The sequence below is a fragment of the Scyliorhinus canicula genome, chromosome 19, assembly GCF_902713615.1.
Source record: "Scyliorhinus canicula chromosome 19, sScyCan1.1, whole genome shotgun sequence".
In the NCBI taxonomy this organism is placed as follows: domain Eukaryota; kingdom Metazoa; phylum Chordata; class Chondrichthyes; order Carcharhiniformes; family Scyliorhinidae; genus Scyliorhinus; species Scyliorhinus canicula.
The window spans coordinates 40957323-40971596 of record NC_052164.1 but is presented as its reverse complement, the minus strand read 5'-3'; the positions used below and the strand labels follow the sequence as shown (position 1 = coordinate 40971596).

At 48.6% G+C, this 14274-nt stretch overlaps 1 protein-coding gene across 5 annotated transcripts in view; it reads right to left on the bottom strand.

Annotated features, from left to right (window-relative positions):
* The window catches only part of LOC119954069 (rho GTPase-activating protein 27-like), a 242032-nt gene that overhangs the window by 18470 nt on the left and 209288 nt on the right, over positions 1–14274 (bottom strand). For all 5 annotated transcript variants that reach the window (XM_038778892.1, XM_038778894.1, XM_038778893.1 and 2 more), the window contains 3 exons: positions 13705–13801; positions 10891–11016; positions 1161–1259 (listed from right to left, as the gene is read on the bottom strand). In XM_038778892.1, the coding sequence (XP_038634820.1) occupies positions 1161–1259; positions 10891–11016; positions 13705–13801 (322 nt within the window). The remainder of the gene's footprint in view (positions 1–1160; positions 1260–10890; positions 11017–13704; positions 13802–14274) is intronic.

Here is a 14274-nt window from a genome sequence, read left to right as displayed (position 1 = left end):
AAATAAAAATTGGATATCAAAAAGGCAGGTTTTATCAGAAAGGTTTTATGCCACCATGTGGCTGCCTTGTTCATGGCCAATGTTTGCATTTCTGGCAGAAGCCATTCTTCCAGGCTTCTTGTCAGCTCTCCCCTCTTCAAGCTTTGCCCCATCTGTGGTGTGAGGAGTAAATGAGCAATGAATTCATTTAGCTTCATAAGTGATAATTCTGGTTGATAATCTGGAAAATTCAGTGTTTTACAAGCAGCCAGATTGGAGACTTGAGAATCAGCCAGTTCCAATACAGGAAGCCTATAACTCCACCAAAGGTTCTGCGGTTAGTTTGTTATTTATTTGCAGAGAAAAGACAAACAAAAGTACGCCAGCTTCACATCTCATCCTATTCCTACCTTTCTGAACAGTTGCTTCCACCTCTCCCCCCATAGCCTGAGTTCCTAATCTCTACTGGTACAATAATTCATGATCCAACATCTGGCCCAGTATTCCATTCAAATCCTTGCTTTCTGGATCTTTTAGATCAGGTCCCTGATATGTCATCATTGGTTCAGCCACAGCCCCATCATATCAATGGCCCAGAGCAGCGACACTGGTTACTCCAGACTCTCATCTGTTCCCGGTCAGTGCTGGCCCCTTTCTCCCACCCTTCTCTTCCCACCCGAGCGCTCAGGCCCAACTTCAGACTCTGGCCCTGCCATTCCTCTGTCTTGGTGTTCAAAAAGCAGCAAGGTCACATCTGCAGCTGTTGGAGCGGTGGACAGTATGGGTGACACACAGAAGAGAGTGCAGGCAACAGGATAGAAGGACTTACAGAAAGGAGAGAGAATAAGAATAGGTATGGAGCTGACATGAAGATGGTTATGAGTCGTCTCAGGAGACAGAAAGAGTGCAAAGCAAAGATAGAGGTAGAAAGAGTTAGAGAGAGTCAGATATAACAATTTGGAGAGTTAGAAAAAGTTTTGTGATTGGAAGAGATCAAAAAGGTTGTTGCAGGAAGAGAAAGATGAGTTTTGTTTCTGTTAATGATTATTATTCTGCGAGACCAGCATGCAAAATTGAAAATGGAGTAATAGAGCTGAAATTAGGTTCCATTGACAGCAAGCCGGAGTAGTGACTGAGAGATGCACCTTGCACTGGTAGGTTACATGAGTCACAACCATTACCTCGTTTTTCCACAGCTTGAATGCATTTTATGACAAATTGAGGTACGGTGGTGTTCTCTCGTCGGCACAGATCCTCCAAACCACAGCCAAATACTTGATCTGTAAAACACAATGTGCACTATGCTGAGCCTCTGACTACTTAAAAAATCCCGTGCAGCCTTACTGGACTAACACAATGGAAAAGTCCGAGAAGTGAATGGGCATCAGAGTAGTTAGAGCATGGCCAGAGATAGTGCTGCAAACTCTACAGATATACCCATGCTATATTATCTCACAAAATTTACATGTACATATACTAAATTACATTAATAAGGCTGATAATTCAAAACAGACTACAGATACCTTAACATATGATACGTACACACACTTGTCTCCAAATTAAATATTTTCAAAATGATGTATAGGATTACACTAACGTTCACAATATAAATATACCAACACACTAATTGTATTGATATGGCAGAGTACTAACATACATGAATTCACTGATACAAGAAAGATACTAACATGAGGGGACGCAGTGACATACGGTGGAATCCTCTAACTATTGGGATTCCCTGTTCCCGCTGGTAGTGCACCACCGCCCGTGGGTTTCCCAGCAGCGTGGGTGGCTTCAATGGGATTATTCTGCCGTTAGTGAATGGCGCGCCGCCGAGAGTGATCACCGCATAACCTTGTGAAGACAAAGTCCCATCTTTGCATTGAGAATACCCTCCATATTGTGTGGCACTATCATCGTGCCAAATGGGATAGATTTTGAACAGATCTAGCAACGCAAAAGTCGACAACCATGAGGCGCTGTGCACCATCAGCGGCAGCAGAATTGTGTTTGACCACAATCTGTAACTTCATGGCATGGCATATCTCCAATTCTATCAGAACCACCAAGCTAGTTCAATGAAGAGTGCAGGAGGGCATACCAGGAGCAGCACGAGGCATACCAAAAAATGAGGCATCATCCTGATGATGCTAGAACACAGAAATCACAGGTCAAACTGTAGAAGCAGCATGCGATAGACAGAGTAAAGCAATCACGCAACCAACGGTCAGATCATAGCTCTGTATTCCTGCCAAATCCAGTCATGAATGCTGGGGAACAATTAAGCAACTGACAGGAGGAGGAGGCTCCACAAATATCCCCATCCCCAATGATAGGGGAGCCCAACACATCGGTGCAAAAGAAAGGCTGAAGTGCCAAGTAGGTAATCTATCTCAGATTCCTTGGAGGTCCCCACATCATTGATGTCAGTCTTTAGCCAATTCAATTTGATTCACTCCGCGTGAAATCAAGAAACAGCTGAAGGGATTGGACACTGCAATATGGGCCCTGACAATATTCGGGCAACACTGAAAACATGTGCTCCAAATCCGAGTCAAACTGCTCCAGTACAATTCCAACACTGATATCAAGCCAGTAATGTGGAAAATTCTCTAGGTATGTCCTATCCACAATAGAATCTGGACAAATCCAATCCAGCCAATTACCATCCATCAATCAGCCCTTGATCATTAGACAAAGTGATGGAAGGTGTCAGTGACAGTGCTATCAAGCGGCATTTGCTCAGCACTAACCTGTTCATTGACACTCAGTTTGGGTTCCGCCAGGGCCATTGAGCTCCTGACATGGTTACTGCTTTAGTCCAAACATGGACCAAAGAGCAGAACTCCAGAGGTGAGGCGAGAGTGACTGCCCTTAACATCAAGGTAGCATTTGACTGGATATGGCATCAAGGAGTCCAAGCAAAACTGAAGTCAATGGGAATCGGGGGAAACTCTCCACTGGCTGGAGAGTTTCTGACACATATAGGGCGGGATTCTCCCCTACCCGGCGTGACGGAGGGTGCCGGCGTAGGGGAGTGGCGCCAACCACTCAGGGGTCGCGCCTCCTCCAAAGGTGGGGAATTCTCCCCACCTTTGGGGGCCAGCCCCGCGCCGGAGCAGTTTGCACCGGTAGACTGGCGCAAACACCCGGCGCAGTCGGAAGCGGGGCTGGCCGAAAGGCTTTCGGCGGTCGGCGCATGCGCCGGCAGTGACGTCAGCGGCAGCTGGCCGCTGACCTCACTGCCGGCGCATGCGCGATGCGGGGTTCTCCTCCGCGTCCGCCATGGCGGAGGCCGTGGCGGCGCGGAAGGAGAAAGAGTGCCCCCACGGCACTGCCCCGCGGAGTGAGCGGGGGGCCCCGATCGCGGGCCAGGCCTCCGTGGGGGCACCCCCCCGGGTCCGATCGCCCCCCGCCCCCCCCAGGACCCCGGGGGCCCGCTCGCGCCGCTGAGTCCGCCGTTTCCGAGGTGGTGTACACCTCGGCGGCGGGAGAAGGCCTCCCAGCGGCGGGACTTCGGCCCATCCGGGCCGGAGATTTAAGGTTAGTTGTTAAAAAAAGAAATCCCGCCGGCGCCAGCTGTTTTCACAGGCTGCCGGCGGGATTTGCACAACGCCGGTTTTTTACCGGCGGGAGAATTAGGAGACCTGCGGGAGCGGAAATCACGCCGCTTCCCGCCAATTCTCCGACCCTGCGTGGGGTCGGAGAATCCCGCCCATAATGTGAGGACCTGGCACAAATAATGGTTGTAGTGGTTTGAGTTCAATCATTTCAACCCCTGGATGTCATTTCAGGAGTTCCTCAGGCCCAAGCACCATCAAATGCTTCACCAATGATCTTCTCCCCATCATAACATCAGAAGTGGGGACGTCAGCTGATGATCACACAATGTTCAGCACCATTCGTGGCTCCTCAGATATTGTAGCAGTCCATGTCCATGTGCAGCAAGACTTTCACAATATCCAGGCTTGGGCTGATTAGTCGAAAGTAACAGTTGCACCACAGAGGCAATGAACATGTCCAACAAGAGATAATCTAACCATCCCCCCCCCTTGACATTCAATGGCATTCCCATTGCTGAATTTACCACTATGAATATCCTCCGGGTTACCATTTACCATAAACAGAACTGGACCGGTCATATTAACATAGCAGGTCACAGTTTGGGTATCCCGGGCAAGTATCTCACTTCCTGACTCCCCAAAGCTTGGCTACCTTCTACAAGGCACTAGGTCAGGAGTGTGGTGGAATACTCTCTGCTTGCCTAGTTGAGTGCAGCTCCAACAACACTCAAGAAGTTGGGCACTCTCCAGGATAATGCAGCCCACTTAATTGGCACTCTATCCAACACCTTCAATATTCACTCCCTCCATCATGGTGCGCATTTTTCATTTTTTCATTTCATTTTTCATTTCATTTTCAGTGGCAGCAATGTGCACATATATAAGAGCGACTACAGGAACTCACCAACACTTTCCTAACCTTCTGCAACACTTTCCAAACCTTAGACCTCTACCACCAAGAAGAACAAAGGCAGCAACTACAATGAACCACTGCCATCTGCAAGTTCCCCTCCTCAAATAACTCACCATCCTGACTTGGAACTGTATTAGCCATTCCTTCCCTATCGCTGGAACTCTCCCCCTAACAGCATTATGGGTAAACCCACACCATGTGGACTGCACAGGTTAAGAAGGCTCACCACCACCTTCTAAGGGGCAATTAGTGATGGGTAATAAATGTCGGCCTAGCAGCGATGCACACATCCCTGCAAGGAATAAATCAAAAGAAAGTGAAATACCTGATCATGCAAAGTGTGGATCATTCGATGAGTATATAGAGCATCATTCACAAAAGTCATTTGACTAGTGGGTGTGATCTACCAGGCACATCCGTCGGAATCGAGCGGGACATGGTCGGTAGGTCCTGAAAAAGGCCACTCCTGGGATTCCTGACGGCCGTCACGCCTCGCGAGATCTAACCAGATCTTGGCACCTGCTGGTGCCACTTTGGCACAGTTAGCCAGACACCTTCGCAGCTCTACTTGGGAACCCTGGCAGCCCAAGCAGCACGCCACAATGCAGCATGGCGATAGAAGAAAGGAGACCGCATCCCCAGGATCTACCTGGCTCGCAACACTTCGCGAGATCTAACGCGATCTCGCAAGACGTCAAGATGTAAATCCCTCCCATTATGGGCGGGATCACTTTTTGACAAATCTGCACATTAGAGCACGACAATTAGTCTCACTGTAATATGCAGTTTACTGAGGCACCTGAGGCATTCGGATCTATCCTGTTTGCCTTGGAGACCTCAGGCAAGGCCGTTCAGTACTAGTGTCTTGAATGAGCAGACTGTCAGTGTCATCTGGCAGAACACCTCATCACCAGAACTTACAAACAATCACCAAGACCTAGCTTGGCTGGTGGTGAGAAGGGCCCTCCCCGTCAGAGTTTTCATGTACACCCGAAGGCTCAGCACCGTTGCACGCTGCCTTCGGAGTGACTGTGGGGGAAATGAGACAGTCACCCACCTCCTTGTGGAATGTGCCTTTGCAAAGAAGGTCTGGAGAGAGATGCAGTGGTATTTGTCAAGGTTCATCCCGAGCAGCTCTGTGATACAGGACTCTGTGCCCTACGGACTGTTTCCAGGGACACACACTGCAACAAACACCAACTGCTGCTGGAAGATCGTCAACTCGGTGAAAGATGGTCTTTGGTCTGCCCGAAACTTGCTGATCTTCCAGTGCAAAGAATTGTCCTCAACCGATTGTTGCATACTGGCACATTCCAAGGTCCAGGACTACGTGCTGAGGGACGCACTCAAGCTTGGGGCAGCTGCCGCCAAGGCGCAATGGGGAAAGACCACTGTGTAAGGTCTTCCAACAAACGTACACCGAAGGGTGGGTAACAGTGTAAAACCCCTCGGTCTGGGTCTTCAATACTCCAATGTATAAAAGAAACATGACAATGTTAATATTTAAGAAAGAATTGTAACATAAAGAAGGATATGTGTGTAATGTCATCCCAGTTGAATGGATGAAAGTGAATAAGTAACTTTGATGGAAATGTACAGTCAAGACAATTTGAAATGTTCTGTGATGCTTATTAGAGATTTTAATGAATAAAGTATATTTTTTGAAAAAAAAACTAGTCTCTTGACTGCCTGCGACCAGTTTGAATTGGCCTCGGGAGCCAAGGTAAACCGTGGCAAGAGCAAGGCCATGTTCTTTGGAAACTGGGCCGACTGGTCCTTTGTCCCCTTAACTGTCAGGTCAGATTACCTGAAGATGCTGGGGATATAGTTCGGAGCGGCTGGGGCGTGCACCAAAAACTGGGAGGAGCGCATTGCCAAGGTAAGACAGAAACTGGGCTCATGGGAGCAACGCTCCATCTCCATTGCGGGCAAAACCCTGGTCATCAGGTGTGAGGTACTCTCGGTGTTACTGCACGTAGCGCGGGTCTGGCCCATTACCCGACCCTACGCCGCAGCAGTCACCTGGGCCATCTTCAAATTCATCTGGAGATCCAAGATGGACCGTGTCCGAAGGGACACCATGTACAAACCTCTGGATAAAGGAGGGAGGAACGTACCCAATGTCTCCCTCATCCTGATGGCCACCTTTGTGTGCAGCTGCATCAAGCTGTGCGTGGACCCCCAGTATGCAAACGCCAAGTGTCACTACATACTGAGGTTCTACCTGTCCCCGGTGTTACGAAGGATGGGCCTGGTCTCATTGCCGCGGAACGCTCCAAGTAGTTGGAACGTGCCGTACCACCTGCCCCTCGTGGAAAGATTTTTTGAAGGAAAACACTTTTGACCACAAGGCAATGAAGCAGTGGTCAGCACGTAATGTCCTCGAGGCCCTCAGGGAAAAGGAGACTGTGGAGGACGTTGGATGGTTCCCTGAGCAGACTGTCAGAGTCATCTGGCAGAATGCCTCATCACCAGAACTTACAAAAAAGCACCAAGACCTAGCTTGGTTGGAGGTCAGAAGGGCCCTCCCCATCAGATTCTTCATGTACACCCGAAGGCTCAGCACCTTTGCACGCTGTCCTCAGAGTGGCTGTGAGGGAAATGAGACGGTCACCCACCTCCTTGTGGAATGTGCCTTTGCAAAGAAGATCTGGGGCGGGATTCTCCCCTACCCGGCGGGGCGGGGGGTCCCGATGTAGCGGAGTGGCGCCAACCACTCCAGCGTCGGGCCTCCACAAAGGTGTGGAATTCTCCGCACCTTTAGGGGACAAGCCCTCACATTGAGGGGCTAGGCCCGCACCGGAGTGGTTGGCGCCACGCCGACTGGCGCCAAAACCAGCGCCAATGCCGTTTGACGCCCGCCGTCCGGCGTCAGGCTGGCCAAAAGGCCTTCGCCGGTTCGCGCATGCGCCGGTGCGTCAGCCGCCGCTGACGTCAGCACTGGCGCTTGCGCGGTAGGGGGGGTCTCTTCCGCCTCCGCCATGGTGGAGGCCGTGGCAGAAGAAAAAGAGTGCCCCCACGGCACTGGCCCGCCCGCCGATTGGTGGGCCCCGATCGCAGGCCAGGCCATCGTGGGGGCACCCCCCGGGGTCCGATCGTCCCGCGCCCCCCCCCCCCCCCAGGACCTCGGGGGCCCACTCGTGCTGCCAATCCCGCTGCCACCAGAGGTGGTTGAAACCACGTCGGCGGGAGAGGCCTGACAGCGGCGGGACTTCGGCCCATCGCGGGCCGGAGAATCTCTGCTGGGGGGCACGCCGATCGGCGCGTCGTGATTCCCGCTCCCTCCGATTCCCGGGTGGTGGGGAATTCCGGCCACGGCGGGGGCAGGATTTACGCCGGCCCCGGGCGATTCTATGACCCTGTGGGGGGTCGGAGAATTCCGCCCCTGGAGAGAGATGCAGTGGTATTTGTCAAGGTTCATCCCGAGCAGCTCTGTGACACAAGACTCTGTGCTGTATGGACTGTTTCCAGAGACACACACTGAAACAAACACCAACTGCTGGCGGAAGGTCATCAACTTGGTGAAAGATAGTCTTTGGTCTGCCCGTAACCTGCTGATCTTCCAGTACAAAGAATTGTCCTCGACCGAGTGTTGCAGGCTGGCACATTCCAAGGTCCAGGACTACGTGCTGAGGGACGCACTCAAACTTGGGGAAGCTGCCGCCAAGACGCAATCGAGAAAGGCCACTGTGTAAGGTCTTCCAACAAATGTACACCGAGGGGTGGGTAACTGTGTAAAACCCCTCGGTCTGTGTCATTAACACTCCAATGTATAAAAGAAATATGACAATGTAAATATTTAAGAAAGAATTGTAATGTAAAGGGGGATATGTTTGTAATGTCATCCCAATTGAATGGAAGAAAGTCAAGGGAATGTGTAACTTTGATGGTAATGTACAGTCAAGGCAATTCAAAATGTTCTGTAATGTTTATGAAAATGAAAAATGAAAATCGCTTATTGTCATGAGTAGGCTTCAATGAAGTTACTGTGAAAAGCCCCTAGTCACCACATTCCGGCGCCTGTCCGGGGAGGCTGGTACGGGAATCGAACCGTGCTGCTGGCCTGCTTGGTAAGCCAGCGATTTAGCCGAGTGAGCTACACCAGCCCCTGTTTATTATAGATTTTATAAATAAAGTATTTTTTTTGAAAAAAAAACTAGTCTCCACAAATGGGGACCAGACGGAGCAGCACTTGTGGGGGTCGTCCAGGGGATCAGCGTCCCCAGGTACATGCCTTTTGGGCAGGGTAGAACCCTGGCACTTCTGTGCCATCTGGGTGCCAGCCTGGCACTGCCAAGGTGCCCTGCAAGCATTGCAAGCTGGCAGGGGCACTGCCAGCATAGCAGGTTGGCATGGTCAAAGTGCCAAGCTGGCATTATTTGTGTGGCGGCGAGAGAGCCGGAGGTGCCCTGCGTGGGTGTTGGTGGGGGGGGGGGGGGGGGATATGGCCTGAGGACCCCCTCATAGTGAGTTGGTAAGTTGAGGGTTGTGTCAGGGACTCCAGAGATTAGGGGCATTTAAAAATGGTATCCCAATCTCTCGCTACACTGAAGCGTTCCGGCGAGAGGAGCTCCTCAGTGCAGCTAATGGGACTATTTGCGGCCTCGGCTGCACATTCCCCGCTCAGGTCCCCTATCTATCTGACTGATGTTCAATAGCATTGGGTTTCTCAGTGCTGTGAGTGCCGGGAAACATGCGGCTAAACGTGCCTGCTATGGGACTTTGTTCCATTGAGTTAAATCGCGCTGAATATTTCTGTCATTGAGCTGTGTCATTGTACCAGCATTGGTGAGACCACACCTGGAGTATTGTGCACAGTTTTGGTCCCCTTATTGAGGAAAGATGTAGTGGCATTGGAGGCAGTTCAGAGGAAGTTCACTGGATTGATTTCAGAGATAAGGGGTTTGTCATATGAAGATAGATTGAGTGGTTTAGGCCGATATTCTCTCGAGTTTAGAAGAATGAGGGGAGTTCAAATTGAGGTACACAAGATGATAAAAGGTGTGACAAAGACGATGTGGAGTGGATGTTTCTTCTTATGGGGCATTCTAGAACAGGAGGTCATAGTCTCAGAATAAGGGGTAGCAAATTTAAAACTGAGATGAAGAGAAAACTTCTCCCAAAGGATAGTGAATCTGTGAAATCCGTTACCACAGAGAGCGGTGGATGCTGGGACAGTATGTACATTTAAGGAGGAATTAGACAGGTCTTTAATTAGTAATGAGTTGAAGGGTTACGGAGAATGGGCTGGACGGTGGAGTTGAGGCCATGATGAGATCAGCCATGATAGTATTGAACAGTGGTGCAGGCTCGAGAGGCTAAATTGCCTACTTCTGCTCCTAGTTCTTATGTTCTGAGAAAGAACTATTCTGTCTAATTCTACCTTCCAACTCTTGGTCTGTAGCCCTGTCAAGCAAAAATCTGATGTTCTTAATTAATAAGAGAATTTCTTGATTAACAAGGGGACCAGGTTTTATGGGGAGAAGGCAGGAGAATGGGGATGAGGAACATCTCAGCCATGATCGATATCTTGATGGGCCGAATGGCCTAATTCTGCACCTATATCTTCTGATCGGATGAGCATCTTCAAGATAGAGGTCGGTGGAATTTTGGGTAATAAGGGAATTAAGAGATGTGGGGATTGAGGCAGAGTTGGTGTGGAAGGTCAACCATGACCTTGTTGATTGGCAGAGCAGACTTGATCGGCCAAATGGCCTTCTGCAGCTGCTATTTCTTCTGCTCTTACATTTATAGATAGCCATCTGATATTTCCAGTGCCAAAGAATATTTTTCCCCAGTATGTTTTGCTCCCTTTGTGTTGTCCTTTGCCTCGTGTTTCCATAGGAACACAGACTTTGTTGGGAATAGTCATGATAGGCCCAGACGCCCTCCTGCTGACCGTTAATTCCTGTGACATTATGAGGTGCACAGAGACATGTTGGAACTTAGAACAAAGGTAATGGATTTACTAAAAGATTACAAGATATGCAAAACGTTATAACCATTTACTTGTTTTGCTTTCTGCAGTTCTCATGATTGCGTATATTTTCATCTATTCTCTATTCACTGGCTTGAGACAGGATGTCAAAATGTTGATCCTTAACTCACTATAGCACAGTGGTTAATTAGTAAACAGGCAGGACTGTAAAATCATGCTGACTTGTTGGTTTTGGGGGTTTCCTGTGCAAAAGCAAATGCCTACCCCTCACACTGCAATGTGGTGACAGGGTGAAAACAGATCGGAAAGGTCTGGGGTGAGATCAACAGTTTACCGGTCAATGATTATGCCAGTTTTGAAGTCTTGAATAAAATTGCTGCATTTCTTTGTTGTCAGTGTGCACTGGCTAAAAAAAGATGGCTGACAGGGACTTGTGGCCTGTGGAATCCCCGGCGCTCTTCAATTGTTGCCATGCAATCTTGCGATCTCTTCCTTACCTTGGATATAACCCTTTTCCCGCACACTCTGCAGGGTCGGTCTCCGCAGCAGGAATTTTTTTAATTTGGTCTTCACTTTCTTGTGGTCTGCATTCTCAGCGCTGCTGCTTACGACGTTCCGAGCACCTGAAGTGAAGGGATCAAAAGGAATAGTTAATCCTGGCATCACTTCCAGTACAGAGGGAGCAAGGTTGCTAAAAGTATAACACAGCGTCAAAGTCTCAGTGTCCAATGATGTGCAGGTTAGATGGGGTTACGGGGTTGTGGAAGCAGGGCAGGGGAGTGCGCCTAGGTAGAGGGTCGGTGCAGACTTGATGGACCAAATGGCCTACATCTGCACTGTAGGGATTTAATTCTATTTAATATTTTTCAACTACAGTTCCTTTTGCAAACTAGGAAAAGATGACAGTCAAAATACGGAGAGAAAAATCCCACAAACGTAATTGAGATAAAAGATTAGATAATTCTTTTTAGTAAGGTTGCCTGAGGATTAAACATTGGCCAGGACTGCTATGCTCTCCATTTAATATTCCCATGGGATCTTTGATGTCCACCCGGGAAGGAAAATTAGGACTTTTTAAAAAATGTCCCACGCAAAACTGGGGGCACGATTTAACTCACTGAGAACAAAGTTACATAGCGAAAGTGTTTAGCTGCGTGTTTCCCGATGCTCATAGCACCGAAAAACATGCTTATCACTCAGGTTAGATGGGAGGCCTCAGAAGGGAACTTGCAGCCAAGGATGCTCCACTTGCCAGAACTCCTCAGTGTAGTGAGAGATCAGGACGCCATTTTTAAATGGCGCCCCGATCTCTGGAGTCCCTGACGCCCTGAACCCCCAGACGCTAACTCACTATGATTGGAGAAAGTGCTGGATAATATGAAGAAAAGATGGAGGGATTCGCATTGTGGGAAGAGGAGGTCAAATAATCTAAAGGGTCTTCTTCATCCAGACTGACCTTGTGATGTAGCAATTTGGGATGAATCATGATTTGGAAATTTGTGTTCCGTTACTGTCGTTGGATCAAAATCCTGCGACCTCCTCCCTAGCAGCACTGTTAAGGATGCATGCACCTCATGGACTGCAGCGGAGGCAGTGTGCAAGGGTATTTGCACTAGACTAGTAATTCACCAACCCAGGATAATGATCTGGGTTAAAATCCCATCATGGTAGATGGTGAAATTTGAATTCAGTAAAATCTGGAATAAAAGTATTATGAAAATCCATCTGGTTCACTAATGTCTTTTAAAAAAGGAAATCTGCTGTCCTTACATGTTCTGGCCTTCATGTGACCCCAGATCCACAGCAATATAGTTGACTCTTAAACGCCCCCTAAAGTGGCCGAGCACGCCACTCAGTTCAAGAGCAATTAGGGAAATAAATGCTGGCCCAACCAGTGATACCCACATCCAATTAATTAATCTTGTTTTAAAATTTAACATACCCCAATTCTTTTTTTTCTCAATTAAGGGGTAATTTGGCATGGCCAATCCATCTACCCTGCACATCTTTGGGTTGTGGGGGTGAGACCCACGCAGACATGGGGAGAATGTGCATACTCCACATGGACAGTGACCCGGGACCAGATCGAACCCAGGTCCAGGGCTCTGTGAGGGAGCTGTGCTAACCACTGTGCCACCTGAATTAATTTATAAAAAGTTCAATCAGGTGATTCACCAATTCCTTCTCCAGGGCAATTAGGAAATGGCAATGATTGCTGGTCTTGTCACTGATAATAATTGAAAATAAAATAAATAATAAAATTTTAAAAATCAGTGAAAGTCAAAATAATAGTAATAACCTTTATTGTCACGAGTAGGCTTACATTAATACTGCAATTAAGTCACCGTAAACAGCCCCTAGTCGCCACATTCCAGCGCCTGTTCAGGTATACGGAGCGAGAATTCAGAATATCCAAATTACCTAACAGCACGCGTTTTGGGACTTGTGGGAGGAAACCGGAGCACCCAGAGGAAATCCATGCAGACACAGGGATAACGTGCAGACTCCGCATAGACAGTGATTCAAGCTGGGAATCGAACCTGGGACCTTGAAGCAACAATGCTAACCACTGTGCTACTACGTCGCCCTATGTATGCCCCCTCAAGTAAATTATTGTGAATGGGGAATCACTGCGTATTGCATTAAAAAGTAGAAAGGCCAAGGGTAGATATAGACTTGCCACACTTCAAATTCCAAGGAAAGAAGCAGAGTGCATTGTCATTCCCAAAATGGATGTCAATGTCCAGTGGCACGGGCCGAATGAGGCAATCTTCCAAACACTGCGAAAAAATAGTGAAAATAGTGGCGGGAAGAGGGAAGGAGAACCACCCACTTGTGGTTTTGGGGCTGTTAGGTTTAATTCTATATGAAGATGGGCAGCAGGGTAGCATGGTGGTTAGCATGAATGCTTCACAACTCCAGGGTCCCAGGCTCGATTCCCGGCTGGGTCACTGTCTGTGTGGAGTCTGCACGTCCTCCCCCTGTGTGCGTGGGTTTCCCCCGGGTGCTCCAGTTTCCTCCCACAGTCCAAAGATGTGCGGGTTAGGTGGATTGGCCATGCTAAATTGCCCGTAGTGTCCTAATAAAAGTAAGGTTAAGGGGGGGTGGTTGTTGGGTTATGGGTATAGGGTGGATACGTGGGTTTGAGTAGGATGATCATGGCTCGGCACAACATTGAGGGCCGAAGGGCCTGTTCTGTGCTGTACTGTTCTATAATTCTAGAACTCTATAAGAGAATGGGCAATTAATCTGTCATCCCACCATGGCTATTGGTAAATAAATAAACTCTACAAACACATTCAGAGACTTACTGCGATTTCTCCTCTCATCCCTGTCTTTGCTGTTGTGTTTCTCAGGTCCAGCTGAGTCAGAAGCAGCATCAACGTCATCTGCGTTGACTGTCTCCAACTTCAATAGAAATCAAAAGAGAAAATCATTGAGGCAATGTCAACACTCATGAATGTTTATGGGGTAGCTTCAGTCAGCCACTGCAGAATGTTTCTGAGAATTGCAACCAGCAGGGTGCTGGATTAGGACATGTTCTGCCACTGCCATATTCATTTTCATATTCTCCAAACTGTCTGCAAACTTTGGCAGCCTGCCATGCATATGGTAAAAATGGACAAATGAGGGGAAGGAGATAAAAATGGGATGTCTTTCAGGATCAAAGTTGCAAAAACACCTCCTGAAGCTCCAACATCTAGGGGTGGGGTGGGGGGTGGCGGGCAGCAGGCACATGGGAACACCACTATCTCCAAGTTTCCCTCTTCCCATACATCACCCAGATTTGGAAATATCACTCATACTTTCAACATTGCAGGGGCCAAAATGCTAGAATTCGCCACATAACAGGATTCTGGGAGCACCTTCACCACATTAGC